This window comes from Choloepus didactylus, chromosome 14 (assembly GCF_015220235.1).
Source record: "Choloepus didactylus isolate mChoDid1 chromosome 14, mChoDid1.pri, whole genome shotgun sequence".
Lineage (NCBI taxonomy): Eukaryota > Metazoa > Chordata > Mammalia > Pilosa > Megalonychidae > Choloepus > Choloepus didactylus.
This window is the reverse complement of record NC_051320.1, coordinates 62,738,193-62,763,148: the sequence shown is the minus strand read 5'-3', so window position 1 is coordinate 62,763,148 and position 24,956 is coordinate 62,738,193. Positions and strand designations below refer to the sequence as shown.

General features: G+C 34.4%; 1 protein-coding gene across 8 annotated transcripts in view; it reads right to left on the bottom strand.

The window, feature by feature from the left end:
• The window catches only part of OXR1 (oxidation resistance 1), a 494,800-nt gene that overhangs the window by 62,711 nt on the left and 407,133 nt on the right, over nucleotides 1-24,956 (bottom strand). For 7 of the 8 annotated variants that reach the window (XM_037803208.1, XM_037803211.1, XM_037803214.1 and 4 more), the window contains 2 exons: nucleotides 17,149-17,301; nucleotides 2,862-3,046 (listed from right to left, as the gene is read on the bottom strand). In XM_037803208.1, coding sequence (XP_037659136.1) covers nucleotides 2,862-3,046; nucleotides 17,149-17,301 — 338 coding nt within the window. Of the gene's footprint in view, nucleotides 1-2,861; nucleotides 3,047-17,148; nucleotides 17,302-19,391; nucleotides 19,484-24,956 lie in introns of all 8 variants that reach the window. The other variant, XM_037803216.1, reaches the window with a different exon arrangement.

Genomic DNA, 24,956 nt, shown 5'->3' with positions numbered 1-24,956 from the left:
GACTTTAAAAATTATAGTATTTTACTTTCCACAAACTTAACACTGAATTAAAATTACTCTGAAGGCTTTTCTTACAAATATCTCTTAACAGGATACTAAAAACAGACCAAATTATTAAGTCAAACTTTTGCTTCAATTGCATGAGATGTGGGAAACATCCATGTAAGAGCTCCTTGCAGGAAATCTACTTGCAGAGAATTCAATGAAAAAGGTTCTGAGTAAAGCTACAATTCCAAACTAAAATTTATTCACTGATGGAATATGGAAAATAAACTCTGATAAGTTTTGATTGAAATTCTGAATCTCCTAAAAGTACAAATATACTGACTGATCACACAAACACACACACACGTTCTCAATGTGTATCTACATTCAACTAGAGGTTAAACTAAAATACATCGCGCAAATATAAGGCTAAAAGCCAAACTGAGTAGAATTGAGGCAAAAATACTTAATAGAGGAACTCTTCAGACTTCCAGCAACAACTCTTAATAAAGTTCTCAGAGAACTTTTTCGCTAAAAAGCTTAGATATTAGATAGCTCACTGGTTCATAACTGAACCCAGATTTCCATATTTAATAGCATTGGTACATTTAAGCACTAATAGTCAAAAGTTAAAATTCTGTAAAGAGGTATTGCAAACATCCAGAACATGAAATTTAAAATGTTGATTACACGCAGTCTGTGATATTTGGAAATGGATATAATGGACATTGTATGAGTTCTCAGTGGAAAAGAGTATTAACATTTATGCGTATACAGTATAATGTAAAAATGCGCTGAGAAGAAAAACCTGGAAAGTAAGACAACATGGAAAGTAATCTGTTTTCTTGGTTGGTGAAGCTGGATAACTCTTTTCCTTTGGTTTTACTTTTTGATATTTTCCAAATTTTCTATGACAAGCATGTATTTTTTTTATAAGTGGGATAGGTAAAATTCATTTTTTAAGAGAATATTAATTAGTTGAAGTCTAATTCATATCTTTGGCTCCTTCGTATGTCATTCACTTTAAGAACACAAGCATCTGATTTATTCCATTAAATATACAATAGTGTCATCTACTGGTGATTCACTCAAACTACATATATTGGGTCTTAAAACTTGCAAAAAAGATTGAGAAACTGTATCTGATAGACTTTATAAGACCCTAAGGTAAGAGATAAAGTTAACAAACCTAATAGGATATATATTTAGAAAAGTGCTGTACTCTTCAGTTAATATTCTGAAAAGCTAAACATTTATTTATGCTAATAATGCTGCTATTGATCAATTAGTTTCAGAAAGTGACTTCCCAAGCAGCAAGAGACAGAAGAAAACCAATCAAAACTTCTACTTATTTTTGCCATACAAGACATTATTCTGCAAAATTGCTTGCTTTTTTTAGTGTCAAATATTTGTTTTTAATCAATTTGTAAGGTGGGACTTAAAGATTTTTCTTTTTGAAGAAATTTTTTAAGTGTTTGGATCAAATGCATTATCTTTCTAGGTGACACTCTGAATGATAAATCAGTGGTTTGCAAGACGAGGAGCTCTATCCATTCTGGCAGAATAGTTACGGATCTCTCAGAATAAGAGAATCTCAAGGTATCATAATACAAATAGAAAAGTGGGGCAACAGAGTGAATCGCACCAATGACCCAAAATATAATTCCTCTATCTCTTTTAATACTTCAATCCTTCATCTTTGTCTCATTCCTCCACAAACTGCCAATAATTCCTATTTGTTGAAATTGACTTTTGATAATGATCTATTAAATAATTTACAGTAGAGAATATTGACACCTCCTAGGAATTATCTACTCCTCTTAAAGATCAGTTTACCAATTCAAAATGATCTCTGTTGAGTAGAAGGTGTATTAGGTGGAAACTTTCTGAAAAAGAGCTTTTAAGTCTATCACAGATCACACTGGCAATGCATGAAGTCTGCCTCAGAAACAAAAACAATTTGCTCTTCTGTGTAAGTGGTTCTGCCCCTCAAGGGTTAGTTTAAAACAAAATAGCCATCCACATCCCTGTAGACTAATTCAGAGATATAGATATCAGTATCAGTTAAAGCGAAGCCAATTTTTAAACTGTTGACAAAGTCATGTATGGAGGGCCTGGGGAATTCTGTTACATAATAATTTTATTCCTTTCTACTTTTTCTTATCTTTCTTTGTATAATTATCTTTTATACACATATATATGCACTTTTTTTTTTCATTCCTCCCTTTCTCTCTGGTCATTACTCTGGTCAGGCATATTACTTTCAAAAGCTATGCCTGACATGTAGTCTCATACCTTTGCTATCAGCATCACACAAATTCCCTGACCAGTATATTCCAAGGTTAACTCTACATAACTATACATCTTGTGTTTTTTTTCCTTCTATATTTATTATGTCTCCAAGGCAGAAGGGTGCAAAATATATAAAAAAATAAAAACAAAGCTACTCTGGTTTTTTGGTTATAGCAATGTCAGGTGTTTGCTCATGTGACTTCCTCCAAATCTCATTCCCAAGTTCTCAGGAACTTCCAAGGAAGCTTTGAAAACTACCACTGATGATGATTACTGAGGTAACTTAGAATTTTGGACTGTGTTCTTGAATAAATAGGGTTGGTAAACACTGAATTAAATGAGTTCTATAGGCTACTTTTCAAATATCTGTTGTTTGGCCAAATATATAAATATAAGTCTAAAACAATTCCTAACTATTATAGGTACATTAAGAACAATCTTTTCAATACTACATGCATTTTTATTTCAAAGCTGATAAAATAAAAGGCAGCTATAATAAAACTAATAAAAATATCTGAATATTAGACCAGGGTCAATTATCTAGATGCAATAAGATTACAAAGGAATACAAATACCACTCTTACATGGATAAGGATTCCTTTATTTTGCTATCCAAAATTTCTTTGTACATTGCGGCTGACATCACCTCTTCCATTGGACACATGATGCCATATTCCTCACAGCCATTCTCTTGAACCAAGGGGTCAGTTTTATGTGGATCAAACATTATATTATTTGGTGTAACTAGCAGCACACCACTGACTGTACCCTAAGATGAAAAAAGAAAATAATGTTTAATCTTCAATGCTTAAAATTTCAAAAAGTATTCTAGCTATTTTTACTAGCTTTAGTCTAGCATTAGGCCACTTATTATAAATAAAAGTAGTACATTCAAGCACTATGGCATTCTCATGAAAATGTTTTTAATTGAACTCAAATTTCTCCAGTAAATTCTCCTCTTTAGTAGAGGCAGAAGAAAAAAAAAAATCATATTCACTCTAAAACAATCGAGTCAGGAATTCACATTTGCAGGCTCAATAAAATGCTTAGTTATCTCAGGAAAATAACTTAAGTAAGGTAAGAAGGGATTATTAAGATCCTGCAAGGTAGAAGCCATGCTTTACATTAACTTGTACATGCTTCCTGTGTTGTTCCACCACATGTGCCAAATATAGTTTCATGTACACAGTATAGCCTCAATAAATGTTGATAATTTAACCAATTATAAAAGGAAAAGAGTACAGTATCTTTAAAAGATCTAAAGAATAAAAAAGAAATCTCCATTTTCACTTGACACTACTACCACCAAACCACATGACCTTGGGCAAGCAAAGCCTCTAGGCCCCAGTTTCTGTAAAATTCTGAAGGTAGATCAGATGACCCCTAAGGCATACAGTAATCATTTTGAATTTTACCATGTAAAGCTGTGAAATTTTATATTTGTTTACACAAATACCAATACAAATTTGAAGAGTCCAACCCTCTCATTTACAAATGAAGAAACTAGGTCTACAGGCAGCCTAACCCACTAACATTAGCCAATACTTATCGACTGCTTCATATGTATCATACTTTACATACATTATTACACATTTGATCTTTACAATCATAGCTCCATGTTGGGTATTATCATTATCATTTTACAGATGGAGAAATTAATGCTGAGAGGCTAAGAGACTTACACTACTTAATAAATAACATAGCTAACAAGTTAGTATAGCCAGGATTCAAAATCCAGGTAGTCTACTATGCTTTTTATTATAATCTCTTCCCACCTGAGTCACAAATTACAATGTCTTCAAATCAAGTGTCAACATTCCTTGATCCCTTTAAACTCCTGTTCCACTATATTCTGTAGGTGTAAATATGAAGAGTCTGGCAGAATTCAAGAGACCAAAAGTTGCCTTGCCCTTTTTCTGAAGTTATTAAGGAAAAGAACAACTTAAATCATGTTTAATTTGGTATCATACCCTCCTTCCAAGTTCATATTTGGCTCTGTGAATATACCAGGTTAACTTTAAGAACATAAGACTTAAGGTATAATAGACATTAACTTTTAAAAATGATCAAGTAAAAAAGTAAAAAAAGAAAAAAATCCTATTGTAAACGGATGCTTATTCACAAGTGAAGAAAGTTATTGTAGATGTTCAAGATAATAAATGTTTATTATTTAGAGTAACTGCATGAAATATTGGAGGGAAGTGTGGGTGTAAATTTTTAAATGTGTATACGTATAGGTATGTGTATGTGCATTCTAGTGAGGAAAGGGGAATCAATCTGGAACTTTGAATAGTATGTCATCTAGTTCAGACCATGGACTACCTAAATAAAGAATAACTTGAATTAACCAAGCCTATTTATCTTTCTAATATTTTAATTTGATTCATATATATCAGTTTGTACTCCTAGAGCACATGCCAACTCATGTCAATGACAGATGGTAAGGTATGTTGTAGGGAACATTTACATTGCCAGGAATAATCCAAGAAATAGATATTTAAGAGTAGATGATATATAATGTAGGAAACCTTAAGGTTTCGAATCTTTAATATTTTCCTCTTTCCCACCTTATACATACTAAAGTTATTTGGGAATTGGAATAGTCAGAAATAAAAAACACCAGGTTTTCAGAAATACTTAAGATTACTGTTGAATTTATAAATCTCTCCTGAACATTAGTTTTAAATGATTACATTGTTTATGGTTTGTTAGCATAACATTACAGAGTATCTTTTACCTTAGTAGATTTTCACAAGGACAAGGATTACTGGCCCCTGAAAAGGCCTACGTGCAATGATAATGATTTTAATTCTCTATATACATTAAAACTATAATCTTAGTAGTATATTACAGAAGTCATTTGAATAGCAGTTCAAAATTGTGCTTCTATTTCTTGGTTCACATGGGCTCAAAGCCTTACATTTAACATGGCCAGGTCAGTCTGCTAATGTTCCTTTCCAGGAATCCACCTCTGTATGCTTTATTATTGAAAAGATGCATTGATATAACCTTCAAACTTTTTTTCCCCTGCTCTATAATCAAGATTTCCACGTAACTGGGATTTCTGATGTATTCTGTCAGATGACATTCTCTATAACTCAAAAGAATTGACCTTACTTGAACATAATATTAGTTCAAAGAAGTCTTTTGAGAAAATAACTTCCCAAACACATTTGACCACAACCAAGTCTGAATCATAAACTCACTAAAATATTCCCATTTCATTATTTTAACCGTTTCATAAATCCAGACATATTATCAACAGTATATTCAGACTGTTCTGAGCAAGAGGTTTCCAAGTAAAACATCTTCTTAACCCACATTACCTTCAGAAATTTCACAGATTTGTCTTTATTATTAACTTCCAACTCCTTATGAGTAATTATCTGACTAATTTTCTAAGGAGAAACTTAATTCTATTAGAAAGAAAAGTCTATCTGTGAAAGAAAAGTTACCGCTTATAGCACAGATCTCTGTAAATACCAAAAGACTATGACTGGGGAAATCATCCCAGCAGGAAGAAAAACCTGGATATTTTTTCAGTCTTTAGTCCACAATAATTTGATCATTACAATTATTCTTGATATATTTCCATAATTTTTCCATAAATAACCTTTACTACAACCACCCTAGAGAAAGATAAAACAAGAAACATAGATGACTTTTATGAGAAAGCATCTATTCCTATTTACTTTTTTTTTCCATGCATTAGAATAAACATAGCCAGCTTCCAACAAGGGATTATCTTTCCAGAACACCAGGCTGCAGGCCATTACCTAATTCTGCCAATGACTTTATCTTTGCTTTGATCCTTCACTAAGATTTTTTTTTTCAAATACATGCAATTACACTTCTGCTTCTAGCCAAAAGTTTTGCCTAAAACTAATAAAAAAACAAGAACTACATGAAATAACTGTTTTTAGACACTGAAATGTCAGACAGTGATACCTAATTAAGGGGAAACAAGATGAGCTCTATGATTGGCCGAGCTTACAGAGTAGACAGTTTCCAGGGAAAGGAGAGGAGCGAAGAGTGCTGCCCATAGAGAAAGCTTTGGAGAGGGTCCCCTAAGGGTGTTCAATGGAGCAATGATTGAAACCTACGTATAAGGAAATTATCCAACGATGAAAAAAGGAGCACTTGAAAGAAGCAAGGACAGCATCCCAAGTTCACACAGGGCCAGAAATAGTTTGTATTTCTATAAAACCAGAACAAAAAAACCTTTTAATTTACAGGATCTCAGAATCCTCAAAAGGGCATTGTCTCAATAGTGGGGAAAACACAGCTATAGACTAAAGACTATATTATGATGTGCCTTAGTGCACTGTAAATGACTAATAAAAAGCAAGCCATGGAAAGATCAAACTGCTTCCAAGATACTTAATTGTGTCCAGAAAAAAAGTTCAATAATATTTATAGGAATACAAAAAAATTCAGCACTCAACAAGGTAAAATTCACAGTGTCTGGCATCCAATCCAAATTACCAGGGGAAGTGATGTCATCAACATGGTGACTTAAAGACAAACTAAAAAAGCCTCCCCAGAGATTCAGTAAATAAAAGAACAAATTCCACTTGTTTAGAACTCTGGAGGATGGGAGAGACTGGAAAGATTCCACAAACGCTGAATCAAAGAAAAAGAAAAATATCAGGTAGGAAAATTCCATCCTGGACCAACAATCAGTTCCCATTCCCCTCCCACTGTCTTGTTTATGAACAGCTTGGGAGTTGCACAGAGGCAGCAAGGCCTGGGTCCCTCCCATCATGGACAGAGACTGCAGAAAGACTCAAAGCAGTGAATTAGAACTCTACACATATCCAGGCACAGGGACCTAAGTCCAAAGAGACCCAAGAAGGAAGAAAGCTGCTGAGGAGTGCTGCATACAAAAGGGTCTGTGGGTGGTGGTCGTGGAGGTATGAGGGGGAAAAAAAAAAAGAGACCAAGATATAAATGCTGGCAAGTTCTGCTATGACCTCACCAAATCCAGGTTCAGCTGGCTGGACCACCTACATGGACTTTTCTGAAGTGATCTATCTTTCTGGATCGACTCCATCTGCCTCCCTGGGGTGGGATATCCTAATGGGGAAGAAACTGGAGGCATAAAAGCCTCACAGGAAATAAAAGGGGATTAGACTGAACTACTATAAGACAGGTTGGGCCCAGAACTGAAAAGTAAATGGAGCATGAGGGAGAGAGACTACTTAAACAAATCATAGGAGCTAGGGAGCAAAGTCTGCACAAAAACAAACAGAACAGATCAAGAGTCCCAGAGAAGAAAGAGAAGAAAGGAAGCTCTCTCCTGGAGGTGAAACAATTGCAAAAAAAAGTGCAATCTTAAAAACTGCACTTTATATCCAAGGCAAGAATCAGATGAAGAAGAGCTGAGAAAATCTCAACAGTTAAACATGGGCCATTCTAAATGTTTAGAATAATTTAGACCAAGCATCAAAGAAGAGCCTTAACACAAAGCCAATCAATAATAAAACCCTAAAAAGAAGGGAGGAACAGACATTCAGAGTTAGCTCAGCAAGATAATCAGAAGTCTAGACATCAGGAAAAATTATAAGCTATACTAAAAAACAGGAAGATATGGCTCAGTCAAGGGAACAAATTAAAACTTCAAAGGAGACTCAGAAGTTGGAACTAAACAAAGATGTTCAAACAAATCCCCTAAATCAATTCAAGGAGATGTAGGAAAATCTGCATGAGGAGATAAAAGATATTAAGAAGACAATATGTGAGCATAAAGAATAATTTGAAAATATAGAAAGAAACATAGCATTATGGGAATGAAAGGCACAATAACAGAGATTAAAAAATACACGAGATGCATACAACAGCAGATATGAACAAGCAAAAGAAAGAATCAATGAACTAGAAGACGACAATCAAAATCATACCAGAAGAAGAGAAAGCAGAGAAAGAAAACAGAAAAATTTGAGTAGTGTCTCAAGGATTTGAGTGTCTGCACAAAGTGCACAAACATATGTATCAATGGTGTCCCAGAAAGAGAAAGGAAGGGAAAGGGGGCTGAAAGAATATTTGAGCAAATAATGGCTGAAAAATTCCCAAACCTTATGAAAGACATCAATATACATGCCCAAGATGTGCAATGTACTCCAAACAGAATAAATCCTAATAGAACTACTCCAAGAAACATACTAATCAGAATATCAAATGCCAAGAGTAAAGAGAAGTCTGAAAGCAGCAAGAGAAAAGTGATTCATCACATACAAGAGATCCTCAATAAAACCAAATCCCGATTTTTCACCAGAAACCACAGAGGCGAGAAGGTGGTGGTATGATACATTTAACAACTGAAAAACTACCAGCCAAAAATTCTTTAACCAGCAAAACTGTCCTTGAAAAATGAGGGAGAATTTAAAATATTCACAGATAAACAGAAACTGAGAGAGTTCATCAACAAGAGACCTGCCCTATAAGAATTACTAAGGGAGTTCTGCAGGTTGAAAGGAAAAGACAGGAGAGAGTGCCCTGGAGTACAGTGAAGAAATGATGATCATTAGTAAGGTAACCAGAAGGGTAAATGCAAAAGACAATAGCAAAGTATCCTTAATACACAACTCTACCTGTTAATTCATATAAGAAACAGAAAACAATTGAACAAGAAAAAGGCATATTTCCTGATAATGGACCTGCAAAATATAAAGCAGTCAAGTGGGACAAAAACAATATTAAGAGGGAAAACAAAGATAATGCACATGGATCATTCTCCAGGACAGACCATATGATGAGTCACAAAACAAGTTTCAATAACTTTTGAAAGACTGAAATCATACAAAGCATCTTCTCTGAACATAATGGAATGAAACTGGAAAACAATCACTGGTGGAGAATTGGAAAATCTTCAAACATATGGAAGTTAAATAACATTCTCTCAAACAATCAGCGGGTCAAAGAATAAACTGCAAAGGAAATCAGTAAATATCTTGAGATGAACGAAAACGAGAACACAACATATCAAAAATTACAGGATGCAAAGAAGGCAGTGCTGAGAGGGAGATTTATAGCCCTAAACACATACATTTAAAAAGAAAGAGCTAAAATCAAATAACTAAATGCACACCTGGAGGAACTAGAAAAGGAACAGCAAACTAAACCCAAACCAAGCAGAAGGAAAGAAATAACAAAGATGAGAGCAGAAATAAATGAAATTGAGAATAAAAAAAGCAGAGAGAGAAATAACCAAAAGTTGGTTCTCTGAAAAGATCAATAAAATTGACAAACCCTTAGCTAGACTGACAAAGAAAAAGAGAAGATGCAAATAAGTGAAATCAATAAAATAAATAAAAAAGTAAAATAAAATGGGAGGGGGGCACTACCAGTGACCACAGAAATAAAAACGATCATAAGAAGATACCACAAACAACTGAATGCCAACAAATTAGACAATCTAGATGAAATGGATAAATTCCTACAAACACCCAAACAACCTATACTGACTTTACAAGAAATAGAAGATCTCAGCAGACCAATTACAAGTAAAGAGATAGGATCAGTCATCAAAAACCTCCCAATAACAAAAACATGGAAGTGTTGGGCTTCCTCACCTGGATTGTTGCTGATGTTCTCACAAACATGGAGGACTGGCAGTTTGATATACTGAGCCCTCTCTCTTGGGGCTTGCCCTTATGGAGATCATTACTGCAAAGGAGAAGCCAAACCTGCTTATAACTGTGCTTAAGAGTCTCCCCCTGAGTTCCTCTTTGTTGTTCAGATGTGGCCCTCTTTCTCCAGCTAACCCAACTTGGCAGGTGAACTCACTGCCCTCCCCCGACATGGGACCTGACTCCCAGGGATGTAAATCTCCCTGGCAAAACAGGATATGACTCCGAGGATGAATACGGACCAGACACTGTGGGATTGAGAACATCTTGACCAAAAGGGGGATGCGAAATGAAACAAAATAAAGTTTCAGTGGCTGAGAGATTCCAAATGGAGTCGAGAGGTCACTCGGTGGGCACTCTTATGCACTAAATAGATGATCCTTTTTAGGTTTTAATGTACTGGAACAGCTAGAAGTAAATACCTGAAACTATCAAACTGCAACCCAGTTGCTTTGACTCTTGAAGAAGTAAGTATAACAACATAGCTTACAAGGGGTGACAGTGTGATTGTGAAAGCCTTGTGGATCACACTCCCTTTAACCAGTGTATGGATAGATGAGTAGAAAGATGGGGACAAAAACTAAATGAAAAATAGGGGGGGGGGATGATTTGGGTGTTCTTTTAACTTTTATTTTTTATTCTTATTTTCATTTTTTTGTATAAGGAAAATGTTCAAAAAAATAGATTGGGGTGATGAATGCACAATTATTATGATGGTACTGTGAACAGTTAGTTGACTGTACACCATGGATGACTGTATGATATGTGAATACATCTCAATAAAACTGAAAAAAACAAAAAACAAAAAACCTCCCATCAAAGAAAAGAACAAGGCCAGATGGCTTCAGGTGAATTCTACCAATCATTCCAAAAAGAATTAATACCAGTTCTGCTCAGACTCTTCCAAATACTGAACAGGAGTAAACATTACCTAACTCATTCTATGGTGCCCAAATCACCCTCATACCAAAGCCAGATAAAGATAATACAGGAAAAGGAAATTACAGGTCAATATCTCTTATGAATATAGATTCAAAAATCCTCAACAAAATACTTGCAAATCAAATACAACAGCACATTAAAAGAAGTATACATCATGATCAAGTACGTTTTATTCCAGGTATGCAAGAGTAGTTCAACAAAAGAAAATCAATTAATGTAATACACCACATTAACAAATCAAAGGAGAAAAAACCATGATCATCTCAATGGACGCAAAAAGGCACTTCACAAAAGTCAGCATTTTCTCTTGATAAAAAAACTTAGAAAAATAGGAATAGAAGGAAACTTCCTCAACATGATAAAGGACATATATGAAAAACCCACAGCTAACATCATACTCAATGGTGAAGGACTGAAAGTTTTCCTTCTAAGATGTGGAACAAGACAAGGATGCTGACCTGTTATTCAACATAGTACTGGAAGTTCTAGGCAGAGCAAATAGGCAACAAAAAGAAATAACAGGCAACCAAACTGGAAAGAAAGAAGTAAAACTTTCACTATCTGGAGATAACATGATCCTATACAGAGAAAATCCCGAAAAATCAACAGTAAAGCTACTAGAGCTAGTAAACAAATTTAGCTAAGTGGTGGGGTACAAGATCAACATCCAAAAATCAGTAGTGTTTCCATATACTTGTAACGAGCAATCTGAGGAGGATATCAAGAAAACAAATTCCACTTACAACAGCAACTAAAAAAATGAAATATCTATGAATAAATTTAACCAAGGATGTAAAGGACTTATACAGAGAAAACTACGAAATGTTGCTAAAATAAATAAAAGACAAGTTAAATAAACACGAGGGTATACCGTGTTCATGGATTGGAAGACTAAATATCGTTAAGATATCAATTCTACCCAAAATAATTTACAGATTCAACACAATCCCAATAAAAATTCCAACAGCCTATCTTGCAGAAATGGAAAAGCCAATTATCAAATTTATTTGGAAGCCTAAAGGGCCCTGTATAGCCCAAACCATCCCGAAAAAGATAAACAAAGTTGGAGGACTCACATTTAGGGCTTACTACAAAGCTACAGTGGTTAAAACAGTAAGGTACTGGCACAAGGATACATAAACCAACCAATGGAATCAAATTGAAAGTTCAGAAATAGACCCTCACACCTGTGGTCAACTGACTTCTGACAAGTCTGCCAAGTCCACTCAATTGGGAAAAAACAGTTTCTTCAACAAATGTTCTGGGAAAACTGAAAAATCTATGCAAAAGAATCAAGGAGGACCCCTATATCACACCATATACAAAACTTAACACAAAATAGATCAAAGATGGAAATAAAAGAGGCAGGGATATAAAACTCCTGGAAGAAAATATAGGGAAGTATCTTCAGAATCTTGTGTCAGGTAATGGTTTCTTAGACTTTACACCCAAAGCACAAGCAACAAAAGAAAATAAATGTGACCTCCTTAAACTTAAAAAATTTTTACATCAAAGAACTTTGTCATGAAAGTGAAAAGACAACCTAAACAATAGGAGAAAATACTTGGAAATTACATATTTGATAAGAGTTTACTACCCAGAAATAAAAAGAAATCCTACAACTCAACAATAAAAAGACAAATAAAACAGTTTAACAATGGGCAAAAGACTTGAATATACATTTCTCCAAAGAGGAGATACAAATGGCTAAAAAGCATATGAAGACGCCCAAATCGCCAGCTATTAGGGAAATGCAAATCAATACTGCAATGAGATATCATTTCACACATACTAGGATGGCTAAAATTACAAAAACAGAAAATTGCAAGTGTTGGAGAGGATGCAGAGAAATAGAACCAACTCATTCACTGCTGGTGGGAATGTAAAATGGTGCAGCCCAACTATGTGATGGTACTGTGAGCCAGTGACTGTATACTTTGGATGGTTTCTATGGTATGTGAATATATCTCAATAAAACTGCATTAAAAAAAAAAAAGTAAACTTGTCCTTTGCTCAGTTAAAAAAAAAGAAATGGTGCAGCCACTGTGGAAGATGGTTTCGCAGTTCCTCAGAAAGCTCAATATAGAATTACCATACAACCTGGCAATCTCGCTAATAGGCACATACCCAGAAGAATTGAAAGCAGGACTTAAATAGATATTTGCACACTGATGTTCATAGCGGCATTGTTCACAACTGCCAAAAGATGGAAGCAACTCAAATGTCCGTCAGGCGATGAATGGATGAAAAAAATGTGCTATATACATAACAACAGAATATTATTCAGCTGTAAAAAGGAATAAAGACCTGATGTATGCAATGGACATGGATGAACCCTGAGGACATTATACTGAGTGAAAAAAGTCAGACATAAAAGGATAAATATTGTATGATCTGACTAATATGAACTAATTACATTAAGCAAACTCAGAGTTAGAATTTAGAATAAAGCTTACCAGGGGATAGAGTGGGGGGTACAGAATGAGGTGCTGATGCTTAATTTGTACAGAAGTTCTATTCAGGTTGATTGTAAAGGTTTTGAAACGGATGGTGGTGATGGTAACACATTACTGTGAGTGTAATTAGCACTGAATTATGTACGTCAATGTGGCTGAAAGGAGTTGTTTTGGGTCATGTATGTTACTAGAATGAAAGTTAGAAGACAAAACATGGAACTGTTTAACACAGTGAAACCCGCTGTGGACAATGGACTGGGGTTAATAGTACAAGAATGTCCTTTCATGGATAACAAATGTACGACCTTAATACAAAGTGGTATATGAGAAAAAATATACCTAACATAAACTATGGACTATAGTTAATAATACTATTTTAATATTTTTTCAGCAATTGTAGCAAAGGTAGCATACTAATGTAAAGTTTCTTCAACAGGAGAGTATATGGGACTGCTGTAATTTTTACATGACTTTTATATAATAAACTTACAACTTCTCTAACTAAAAAAGTTATTAAAAAAAAAAAAACCTTATGCTAAGTGAAAGAAGCCAGACACAAAGTACTACATATTGTACGATTCCAAAAGGTAAACATAAATAAATCTATAGAGAGAAATAGATTAGTGGTTCTGTAGGGATGGGGAAGGATAGAGGGATTGAGGGGTGACTACTGAGGAGAAAGGGGTTTTTCTTTTAGGGGTAATGAAAATGTTCCAAAATTGATTGTGGTGATGAATGTACAACTCTGTGAATATACTAAAAACTGTTGATTGTACACTTTGGATGGACTGTATGGCATGTGAGTATATCTCAACAAAACTGCTTTCAAAAAAAGTTATAAAACTATTATAATTGTACTGTCCCATTGTCTACACCTCACATCCTATTATACCTGTACCGGTAAGTCAAATTTCTGTACAGTAATTTGATACATAAATGAGAACGTTATTAAATAAAATGAAGTGCGTATGAAGTCCCAGGAGGAAAAAAAAAAAAAAAAAAAAGATTAACAGGCATGCCAAAAAGCAGGAAAACCAGACACAAATCAATTAATAGAACAGTCCCCAAAATGAAAGACATGATAAAAATGGTGGAGAAAGACATTAAAACAATTATTATAACTATATTATGTATTTTCAAGAATGTAGAAAAAAGACTGTACAATAAATAGTGTCATGGAAGACATGAAACATCCAATTTAAGAGTATAGACATGAAAAAAGATCTGAGATGAAAATGACATTGGATATGATTAACAGAATATTTTACACTGCAGAAAAAAATTACTTAAGAAAAAAGCAACAGAAATTATCCAAAATGAAGAAAAAAAAGGGATTTTTTAAAAATATTAACAGATAAAATTAAGCCTAAAGTATGCAAAATTGGAGGTCCCAAGAAGGAAAGGAAAGAGCATAAGAAAGAAAAAAAATCTGAAAATATATGACAGAAAAATTTCCAACTTTGATGAAAACTGTAAACCCACAAATATAAGATGGTGAATGAACCCTAAACAAAAGAAAAAATAAAAATCATGTACACCATTTACTAAGGCACATTGTAATCAAAATGCTTAAAATCAGTGAAAGGGAAAAATCTTAAAAGCAGCCAGAGGGAAAAAAGAAACATTTTGAAGATAGAATCAAATATAAGAATAATAGCAAAATTCTCATTGGAAAGAATGCAAGCAGTGGAGTAAAATCTTTAAAATTCTGAAAGAAAACCCACCTGACAATCAAGAATTCTATGCCCAGTGAAAATCAGCTTTCAAAAAGAAGGAAAAAATAGTCTTCTTCAGACATACAAATTATGAAAGAATTTATCACCAGAAGACTGCACTATAAGAAATGTTAGTCCCTAAATCGAAAAAAAAATGATAGCAGAAGGAAATCTAGAGCTATACAAAATAATGAAGAGCATAGGAAATAATAAATGGGTGTGTGTGTGTGTGTGTGTATATATGACTTTGCCGACGTTTTAACAGCTTTAAACAATAATTAACTCTTTAAAGCTAAAATGATAACAATGTATTTTGTGGTTTAATATGTAGATGTTGAAGGTATAACGACAATAGCACAAAGGCTGAGAGAGGGAAATCAGCGTATACTATTATAAGGTTCTTCTACATAGAATGAGACTATGACATATTAGAGATATATACTACAAATCCTAAAACATCCACTTAGCAATTAAGTAATAGCTAATAAAGCAACAAGGAGATTAAATGGAATCATAAAAAACACTCAATGCAAAAACAGACAGAAAAAGATGAAAAAGAACAAAGAAAAGATGGAACAAATAGAAAACAACTAGTTAGATGGTAGATTTAAACCTAACCACATCAATAATCATGTCAAGTTAAAAGGCAGAGATTATCTAAAGAAGCAAGATCCAACTAAATACTGTCTACAAGAAACCCACTTTAAATAAAAAGCCATAGATAGGTTATAAGTAACAAATAGAAAAAGATATACTATGCCAACACTAATTAAAAGAAAGCTGAAATGGCTATATTAGAATCCATCACAGTAGATCTCAGAGCAAAGAATATTAGCAGGAATAAAATAGGTCTTTCATAATGACAATCAAGTCAATTTGCCAAAAGGACATAAGAATTCTTACATGTTTTTGCACCTAATAGCAGAGTTTCAAAATACACGAAACAAAAACTTATAGAACTAAAAGAAGAAAGATAAATCTACAATTATAGTCGGAGATTCAAATATCCTTCCGTCAATAACTGATAGAAAAAATAAAAAACTCAGTGGGGATACAGAGGAACAACGCTATCCCCAACTTGACCTAATTGACATTTATAGAATAATTCACCCATTCTTCTTAAGTGCACATGTAACATTTATCAAGACAGACCATAGTCTGGATCATAAAACAATCCTCAATAAATTAAGCATTCAAACAGAAGTAAATATGTTATCTAACCATCTGTAATATTCCCAGATTATAGAAACTAAATAAAATTCTCCTAAATATTCCCATGGGTCAGGAAGAACTTAAGAGAAATTAGAAAGTATTTTGAATGGAATGTAAATGAAAACACAACATTTCAACCTCACTGAAATGCAGCTAAAGCAGTACTTAGGGAGAAATTTATAGCACTGAACACTAGTATTAGAAATACCCAACTGATGAATTATGATTCTAAAGTAATTATTCTCATATATAACTTATGAAGTCAGCATGTTATAGTCACTTTCTAAGCAATGCCTGGAATTTATTCTCCAACTCTATGTTATATGTTCCCACTGCAGAACAGAAGTTCTTTGTTTAGAAAAGCAGTAAGGTATGGTAGATAAAAAATGGATTCAACTGGGTTTGAATTCTGACCATGACAGAGAAACCTTGATGCTATTCACCTTTCTGGACTTTTTTTGTGTGTATGTGAAGAAGGAATAGGATCACCTGTCTTGCAGGATTATTTTGAATTAAAAAAATTATTAAAACACCACCTCACCTACTCTCTGGCATATAGTTGGCAAATTCTAGTAGGTAAATATTAGTTTCCTTCCTATTTGTGTATTATAGTAGGTTTGCCAAGAGTTAACATTTGAAACTTGTGTCTTTTTATTTGTGCTTTTGATATATTCTATCAATATCTTATTAGTTGTGTATTACTATCAGAAGTTTACTTGTATTCCATTGCCTTTAACAATTTCAACAGTCCACCAGATCTGTAAGCAAATTATGGGCAAGGTACACACTAATCGAAACTGATAGTACAAATAGTCAAGTATTCATTGATGTTGATGACTTAAGATGTAAATGGAAAACTGTTTTAATTTAGTAATAAAGCTTGGTTAAAAGTTTTTTCCTAAAGAAATCATTCATTACCTTGCCACTGGTGATGTATTTGCAATTAATTTTAAGAAATTTCTCAGTAAATGCTTCCTCCTCTTCAGAAGTGGATGATACAACTCGTGCAGTTCGAATACCAGTAAAATTAGATGACGGAGTTGCTTCTTTCCGGTGGATTACATCAGGATTCTTTTAAAAAAATAAATGAATAAAAGGAAAAGAAAAGTTACTTTAGAGAACTAAAAATAAGAAAAATAACCACATTATTCAAGCCAAATTAATAGTTTTCCCAGTCAGTGTTGTTCCCTCCCATTCTACTCTATAATTCAGCTCAAAATATTAATAATATAAGTGCAGTTTCAGATCTTTTCTTATTCTTGTCAAGAATTATAGGAAAGAAGGGCACTGTTTTTATGTTCAGTAAAGTTCTCAGTTTAAAAGTAATTACACTCTCTGATTTTTTAATAGAGATTGTGTATGAATCATCTAGAGAAATTTGAAAGCTATGTATCTCTTGCACCTATACACATTCACACACACACACACACACAAACTCTGTTGCATCTGATTCGAACCAATGGTCCTGATAAAACCATATAATATACATCAGAGGAATGGAAGGGAGCTTGTCTGAGGTACCTAGGTATATAGCAAAACATTCACTGGAAGAGCCTTTTTGTATCTCAAGCTACAAGGAGTTCATTGATAACCATTCTATAAAGTATTAATTAGCTAGATCAGAGTTTTCTAACCTTTCATGCGTCATGGATGATTCTCATAGTGAACTCTTCTCAAAATGTTAAATGTATAAAATAAAGTATAGGATTACAAAGAAAATCAATTATGTTGAAACACAAATATCCAAATATTTTTAAAACAAATTGGAAATAGTTACATATGCTTCCTTATTATGTTTATTTATAAGCATAATATATTTTGATGGCCATAAACAACATTTTGTATTTACAACAAATAAATGATATGAAAATATCTCTGAGTTCTGTTGGGGACTACTCTCTTTTCCTGCTTACATTCCTAATTGAAAGAAATGTTGTATTTCACTTAGAAGTAGGTGAAAAGATGTAGATTTTTTTACATCCAAGCTCACAGACCCCCTAAATACTATCCATAGTCACCCCTTTCCAAAGTTCAGTTTTCCATAGTGTAGGAAGGCTAGACAAATAAACGCCTTTCATCTTTTGTTTTAATTACTTCCACAGAGGTTTTTATACCTAATGATTAAATGCACAGTACCTTGCAGAATAGTTTTCATAGCAGAAAGGTTCTTCTGAGCTTTGAGCTAAAATCTGCCCTTTGTAACTTCTACACTCAGTTCTGATTTGGACTTATTTGAAATAATAAAGAACAAGATGGCCTCTTCTTCAATCTCATAGACTCTAGATACTTTAAAAGAGCTATCAAAGCTTAACATGACTTTTTTTTTTCTAACAAATGGATCTTACTCCTTCAAACTATATTAGGGCATAATGTTAGACCTCCTTTATAAATTTCACATGTCCCTTCTAAAATGTAGGGCTGAATCTCTAGCACAATGGCAGCTATCAATGTTTGTTGAAGGAAGGATAGATCACTGCAGAACACTGTAGAACAATCATTTAATATACTATGATTCAATTAGAAAAAATGAAAATGGAATTACAATTTTAAGAGCAGCATGACACTGTTCAATTATTAGCATCTACGAACAAAGTTTTCCACAATCATTTTATTTTATGACGTAAATTAAGAACTTCAGATTAGTCCTGTTGTCTTTGGTAACTACTATATCCAGAAGTTTTGTATCAAATATAAACTCATTTAGCACATACTGAATAAGTGATAATATTAAAATAATAATCTCAGTTAACATTTATGAATACTTGCTATATTTAAGTGTTTTATGAACCATCTCATATAATTTTCAAATCACCCCTATAAGATATATACTATATCTTGATTTTTAAGGAAGCCTTTCTTAGCTAAATTCAGTAATTTGCCAAAAGACAATGATGATGCAGCTGAGATACAAATCCCTAACTGCAACACTATACACCTTCCTTTTCATATTTTCTTTCAAACTGATAAATGGGTGAGCAAAGAAGTAGCCAATGAAGAGCCATCAGAAGCCCATCTGCAAGTCAACACAAAGCTATCAACATGCTATTTATGACTGTTCAATTACCATAAAATTCACTTAACAGTACTATTATTTTACCACATTATTCATAAAAAAAGTATCAAGGTACAGTGTCAAATGCGTTCCTTAAATTAAGATATACCTTGTTAAATAACATGATTTCTGAGGATCCCGAAAGGTCTCAAATTCTACAATTCAGTATCTATAATAATCCCCTGATTTGTCAATTTAATCCTATTGAAAAGAATACATGAGATTAGCTTAGCATATGCTCAAAGTATAGCATAAAAGAGTATAATTTCTTTCAAGAAAGATCTAAGTTGTTCAGAGGAATCATACCAGTCCTCATTACAGCTCACAGAAATATACATTACCTTAAGTATTCAGTATCTCTTTGTAGCTGATTTTGACTAGTATTTATAGATTTTGATTCTTAACATAGTGGTTTTGAAGCTTATTTGAGCGTTCTCTGAAGCTTCTTTGAATAATTCTTTTTTAAGCCACTACAGAAGTATAAGCATCAATCTATCTAACCTCTATTATTGCCCCAAATGTTTACGTGTGAAAACAACAAAGCATTCCTAGTACAAATGTCCCCAAAAGGTTAACTTACAATCATCTTTTTTGTATATGATTATATATTACACATTATGATTTGTATAACATGTTTATAAACTATTACCATAAAATAATTAGCAACTCCAAACTCTCCACTTCCTGTCTTGCCTCAACTGTACTGTGGTTTTCCCCTTTTGTGATTGAAAATTTGCAGAAATGTTCTCTGGTAACACATAGGGAAGGCAAAGGAAGTTTGAGGAAGAAAAACCACACAGACACAGAAATATCAACATTTATATTTATTTCCTGCCATATATTCAAAATACGGAATTTAAAAGAAAATATTTACTTCTGAAACAATGTATATTATCTTTCTTCATTAAAGAGAATAGGTAGGATAGCTATCATTTATTCCCTATAAATTATGTTTAATCATCTCTTTCAGAATGCATTTAAATTCCATTATCTTAGGACTTAGAATTTGAGGCTGCTTACAAGTAAAACAGCAAAATAATAAAATACAAAAAAACTGAAATATCAGAGTCAAAAATAAAATGCAACTGTAAGGAACAGCATAAAGTAATACACTTAGGAATTTGGATTCGGCGCTGAGCTTTTCAGCAGTTCTGTTAAAAGCAAAGAAGGATCAATTGTTGAATTCTAATCATGGAAACAATGCTTTCATCCAAACTCTAGAAAAAAAGACTCACCCAGTGCTTTATATTTCTTACTTGTGTTAATACAAATGTGGGTTTTTCTTTAACATAAAGATCTGCTTATCTAAAATCTGGATAAACACAAAGTATACTATGAAGTTCTAATTTTTTCAGAGCTTTATACCATAAAATTTTGATCTGAGAATATAATAAAACCAAGGTATGATTAGGGCATAATCTTTTAACAAGTACAAATTTAAAAAATTATAATCTTTTAATAAATATGTGACTTATTTAAAGTTTAAAAGTACCAACACTAAATTATTTATATATATACATAGATGTTACATATTTTATAATTAATATATCACTTACATACTACATATTACTTATATAAGTATATAAATATATATTTATTAAACAACACATACCTTATATTATAAAATTTATATATTTGTATATATTTATGCATTGATATATTTCTATATTAAATTAATAATACAATCTACATGTATTACATAGTATATAACATGTTTAATGCATTATACAGTATTTATATTATAATGCATACTATACATTATATATTATAATTTTAGATGTGCTTTTAAACTTATTTTAAGTATAAATATAAAATATTATATATTTAATAACAATATGTACATAGAGAGGGGAATTGCGTTAGACACTAGTTAAGGATGATGCATGTGAGAACAACTCTTGAATCATATGCAGTATTTAACCTCTTCAAACCACACTGATATTTCTAACTGAAGTATTTTTTTTTTTTTTTTACTTCTTGCATTTATGCTACTACTTGCAATTAACTTGGACAGTTCAGGAAACTATCAGTGGTTACTGGAAATAGTATGACAATTTCAGGAATATATAATAACACAATGCCAATAAACATTCAAATACATATAGTACAAATGTGAACTGATGCAATGAACATAAAATCTTTGCCCTTAAGCGACTTATATGTAGAACGGGACACTGAAACACAATAATTACTACAAAGAGTTAAAAGCGCTAGAGAAATGCACAAAGTTACACAGGAATATTACCTTGGACCCTTATAATGAATATAATTCTAGGGGGAAAAATACAACTACAGTTTATAAAATCATTGTTTGAAAGAATTATTCTGTTGCCTACAACCTTTTTGATAGCAGGTAATGATTATCATCCCCTGAGTAAAGCAAAGTTCAAGAACTCTTTCATCTCTTCTCTCCTTCCTTGACCCATCCAAAAGAGAAAGAATTTATTAATATGGCTGGTCATATTAGAGGATATATTTTGGGCCATCTTTTATAGTAAGTAGAGTCACTTTGGGTTAAAAGGTCAATCACATGGCTTTAGTGTTCTCTCACTCTCTTTTAACCACATGGCAAAAGTAGGGAAGGGAGTATTTTCATGCAGGAAGAAGCCTGCCTTGTTACTCCCTTGTGTTTCCATACATGCTTCTCTTTGATCTCATATCTTCCAAGAAAGCCCATGGGTAGGCAGATTTGGGATAAAGCGAAGGGGCAAAAAGGAGCTCCACAGCTTTCAAGGCAGGCAAGAGGCTTTATTCTAGCCTTTTCACAATTCTGCTTTAGTGTTTGAAGTATAGGCTCAATTAACCTAAGACTACACTGCTTCCCTTTGTCACATTGCCTCTTTTGATATATCTTTTTAGGAATTCCATGGGAAAACAGCAATGGCTTTGTTTAAAAAGGTATTCTTGGAGGCGGGGCAAGATGGCAGACTGGTGAGCTGTATGTTTTAGTTACTCCTCCAGGAAAGTAGGTAAAAAGCCAGGAACTGCGTGGACTGGACACCACAGAGCAATCTGTCTTTGGGCATACTTCATACAACACTCATGAAAACGTGGAACTGCTGAGATCAGCGAAATCTGTAAGTTTTTGCGGCCAGGGGACCCGCGCCCCTCCCTGCCAGGCTCAGTCCCGGGGGAGGAGGGGCTGTCAGCTCCAGGAAGGAGAAGGGAGAATTGCAGTGGCTGCTCTTACCGGAAACTCATTCTACTGATTCAAACTCCAACCATAGATAGACTGAGGCCAGACACCAGAGACTCTGAGAGCAGCCAGCCCAGCAGAGAGGAGACAGGCATAGAAAAAAAACAACACGAAAAACTCCAAAATAAAAGCAGAGGATTTTTGGAGTTCTGGTGAACACAGAAAGGGGAAGGGCGGAGATCAGGCCTTGAGGCGCATATGCAAATCCCGAAGCAAGGCTGATCTCTCTGCCCTGGGCACTTTTCCTTAATGGCCCTGGTTGCTTTGTCTATTAGCATTTCAATAACCCATTAGATCTCTGAGGAGGGCCTTTTTTTTTTTTTTTTTTTTTTTTTTTTTTTTTTTTAAATCCTTTTTGCTTTTTCTAAAACAATTACTCTAAGAAGCTCAATACAGAAAGCTTCAAAGAATTGAAATTTGGGCACGTCAAGTCAAGAGCAGAACTAAGAGAGCTCTGAGACAAAAGGCAATAATCCAGTGGCTGAGAAAATTCACTAAACAACACAACTTCCCAAGAAAAGGGGGGTGTCCGCTCACAGCCACCATCCTGGTGGACAGGAAACACTCCTGCCCATCGCCAGCCCCATAGCCCAGAGCTGCCCCAGACAACCCAGTGTGACGGAAGTGCTTCAAATAACAGGCACACACCACAAAACTGGGCGTGGACATTAGCCTTCCCTGCAACCTCAGCTGAATGTCCCAGAGCTGGGAAGGGGGAGCAGTGTGAATTAACAGAGCCCCATTCAGCCATCATTTGAGCAGACTGGGAGCCTCCCAACACAGCCCAGCAGCCCAGAACTGCCCTGGGGGGACGGCACTCACCTGCGACATAGCACAGTCATCCCTCAACAGAGGACCCGGGGTGCACAGCCTGGAAGAGGGGCCCACTTGCAAGTCTCAGGAGCCATACGCCAATACCAAAGACTTGTGGGTCAGTGGCAGAGACAAACTGTGGCAGGACTGAACTGAAGGATTAGACTATTGCAGTAGCTTTAAAACTCTAGGATCATCAGGGAGATTTGATTGTTAGGGCCACCTCCCCTCCCCGACTGCCCAGAAACACGCCCCACATACAGGGCAGGCAACACCAACTACACACGCAAGCTTGGGACACCAATTGGGCCCCACAAGACTCACTCCCCCACTCACCAAAAAGGCTAAGCAGGGGAGATCTGGCTTGTGGAGAACAGGTGGCTCGTGGACGCCACCTGCTGGTTAGTTAGAGAAAGTGTACTCCACGAAGCTGTAGATCTGATAAATTAGAGATAAGGACTTCAACTGGTCTACAAACCCTAAAAGAACCCTATCAAGGTCAGCAAATGCCACGAGGCCAAAAACAACAGAAAATTATAAAGCATATGAAAAAACCAGACGATATGGATAACCCAAGCCCAAGCACCCAAATCAAAAGACCAGAAGAGACACACCTAGAGCAGCTACTCAAAGAACTAAAGATGAACAATGAGACCCTAGTACGGGATATGAAGGAAATCAAGAAGACCCTAGAAGAGCATAAAGAAGACATTGCAAGACTAAATAAAAAAATGGATGATCTTATGGAAATTAAAGAAACTGTTGACCAAATTAAAAAGATTCTGGACACTCATAGTACAAGACTAGAGGAAGTTGAACAACGAATCAGTGACCTGGAAGATGACAGAATGGAAAATGAAAACATAAAAGAAAGAATGGGGAAAAAAATTGAAAAACTCGAAATGGACCTCAGGGATATGATAGATAATATGAAACGTCCGAATATAAGACTCATTGGTGTCCCAGAAGGGGAAGAAAAGGGTAAAGGTCTAGGAAGAGTATTCAAAGAAATTGTTGGGGAAAACTTCCCAAATCTTCTAAACAACATAAATACACAAATCATAAATGCTCAGCGAACTCCAAATAGAATAAATCCAAAAAAACCCACTCCGAGACATATACTGATCACACTGTCAAACATAGAAGAGAAGGAGCAAGTTCTGAAAGCAGCAAGAGAAAAGCAATTCACCACATACAAAGGAAACAGCATAAGACTAAGTAGTGACTACTCAGCAGCCACCATGGAGGCGAGAAGGCAGTGGCACGATATATTTAAAATTCTGAGTGAGAGGAATTTCCAGCCAAGAATACTTTATCCAGCAAAGCTCTCCTTCAAATTTGACGGAGAGCTTAAATTTTTCACAGACAAAGAAATGCTGAGAGAATTTGCTAACAAGAGACCTGCCCTACTGGAGATACTAAAGGGAGCCCTACAGACAGAGAAACAAAGACAGGACAGAGAGACTTGGAGAAAGGTTCAGTACTAAAGAGATTCGGTATAGGTACAATAAAGGATATTAATAGAGAGAGGGAAAAATATGGCAAACATAATCCAAAGGATAAGATGGCCGATTCAAGAAATGCCTTCACGGTTTTAACGTTGAATGTAAATGGATTAAACTCCCCAATTAAAAGATATAGATTCGCAGAATGGATCAAAAAAAT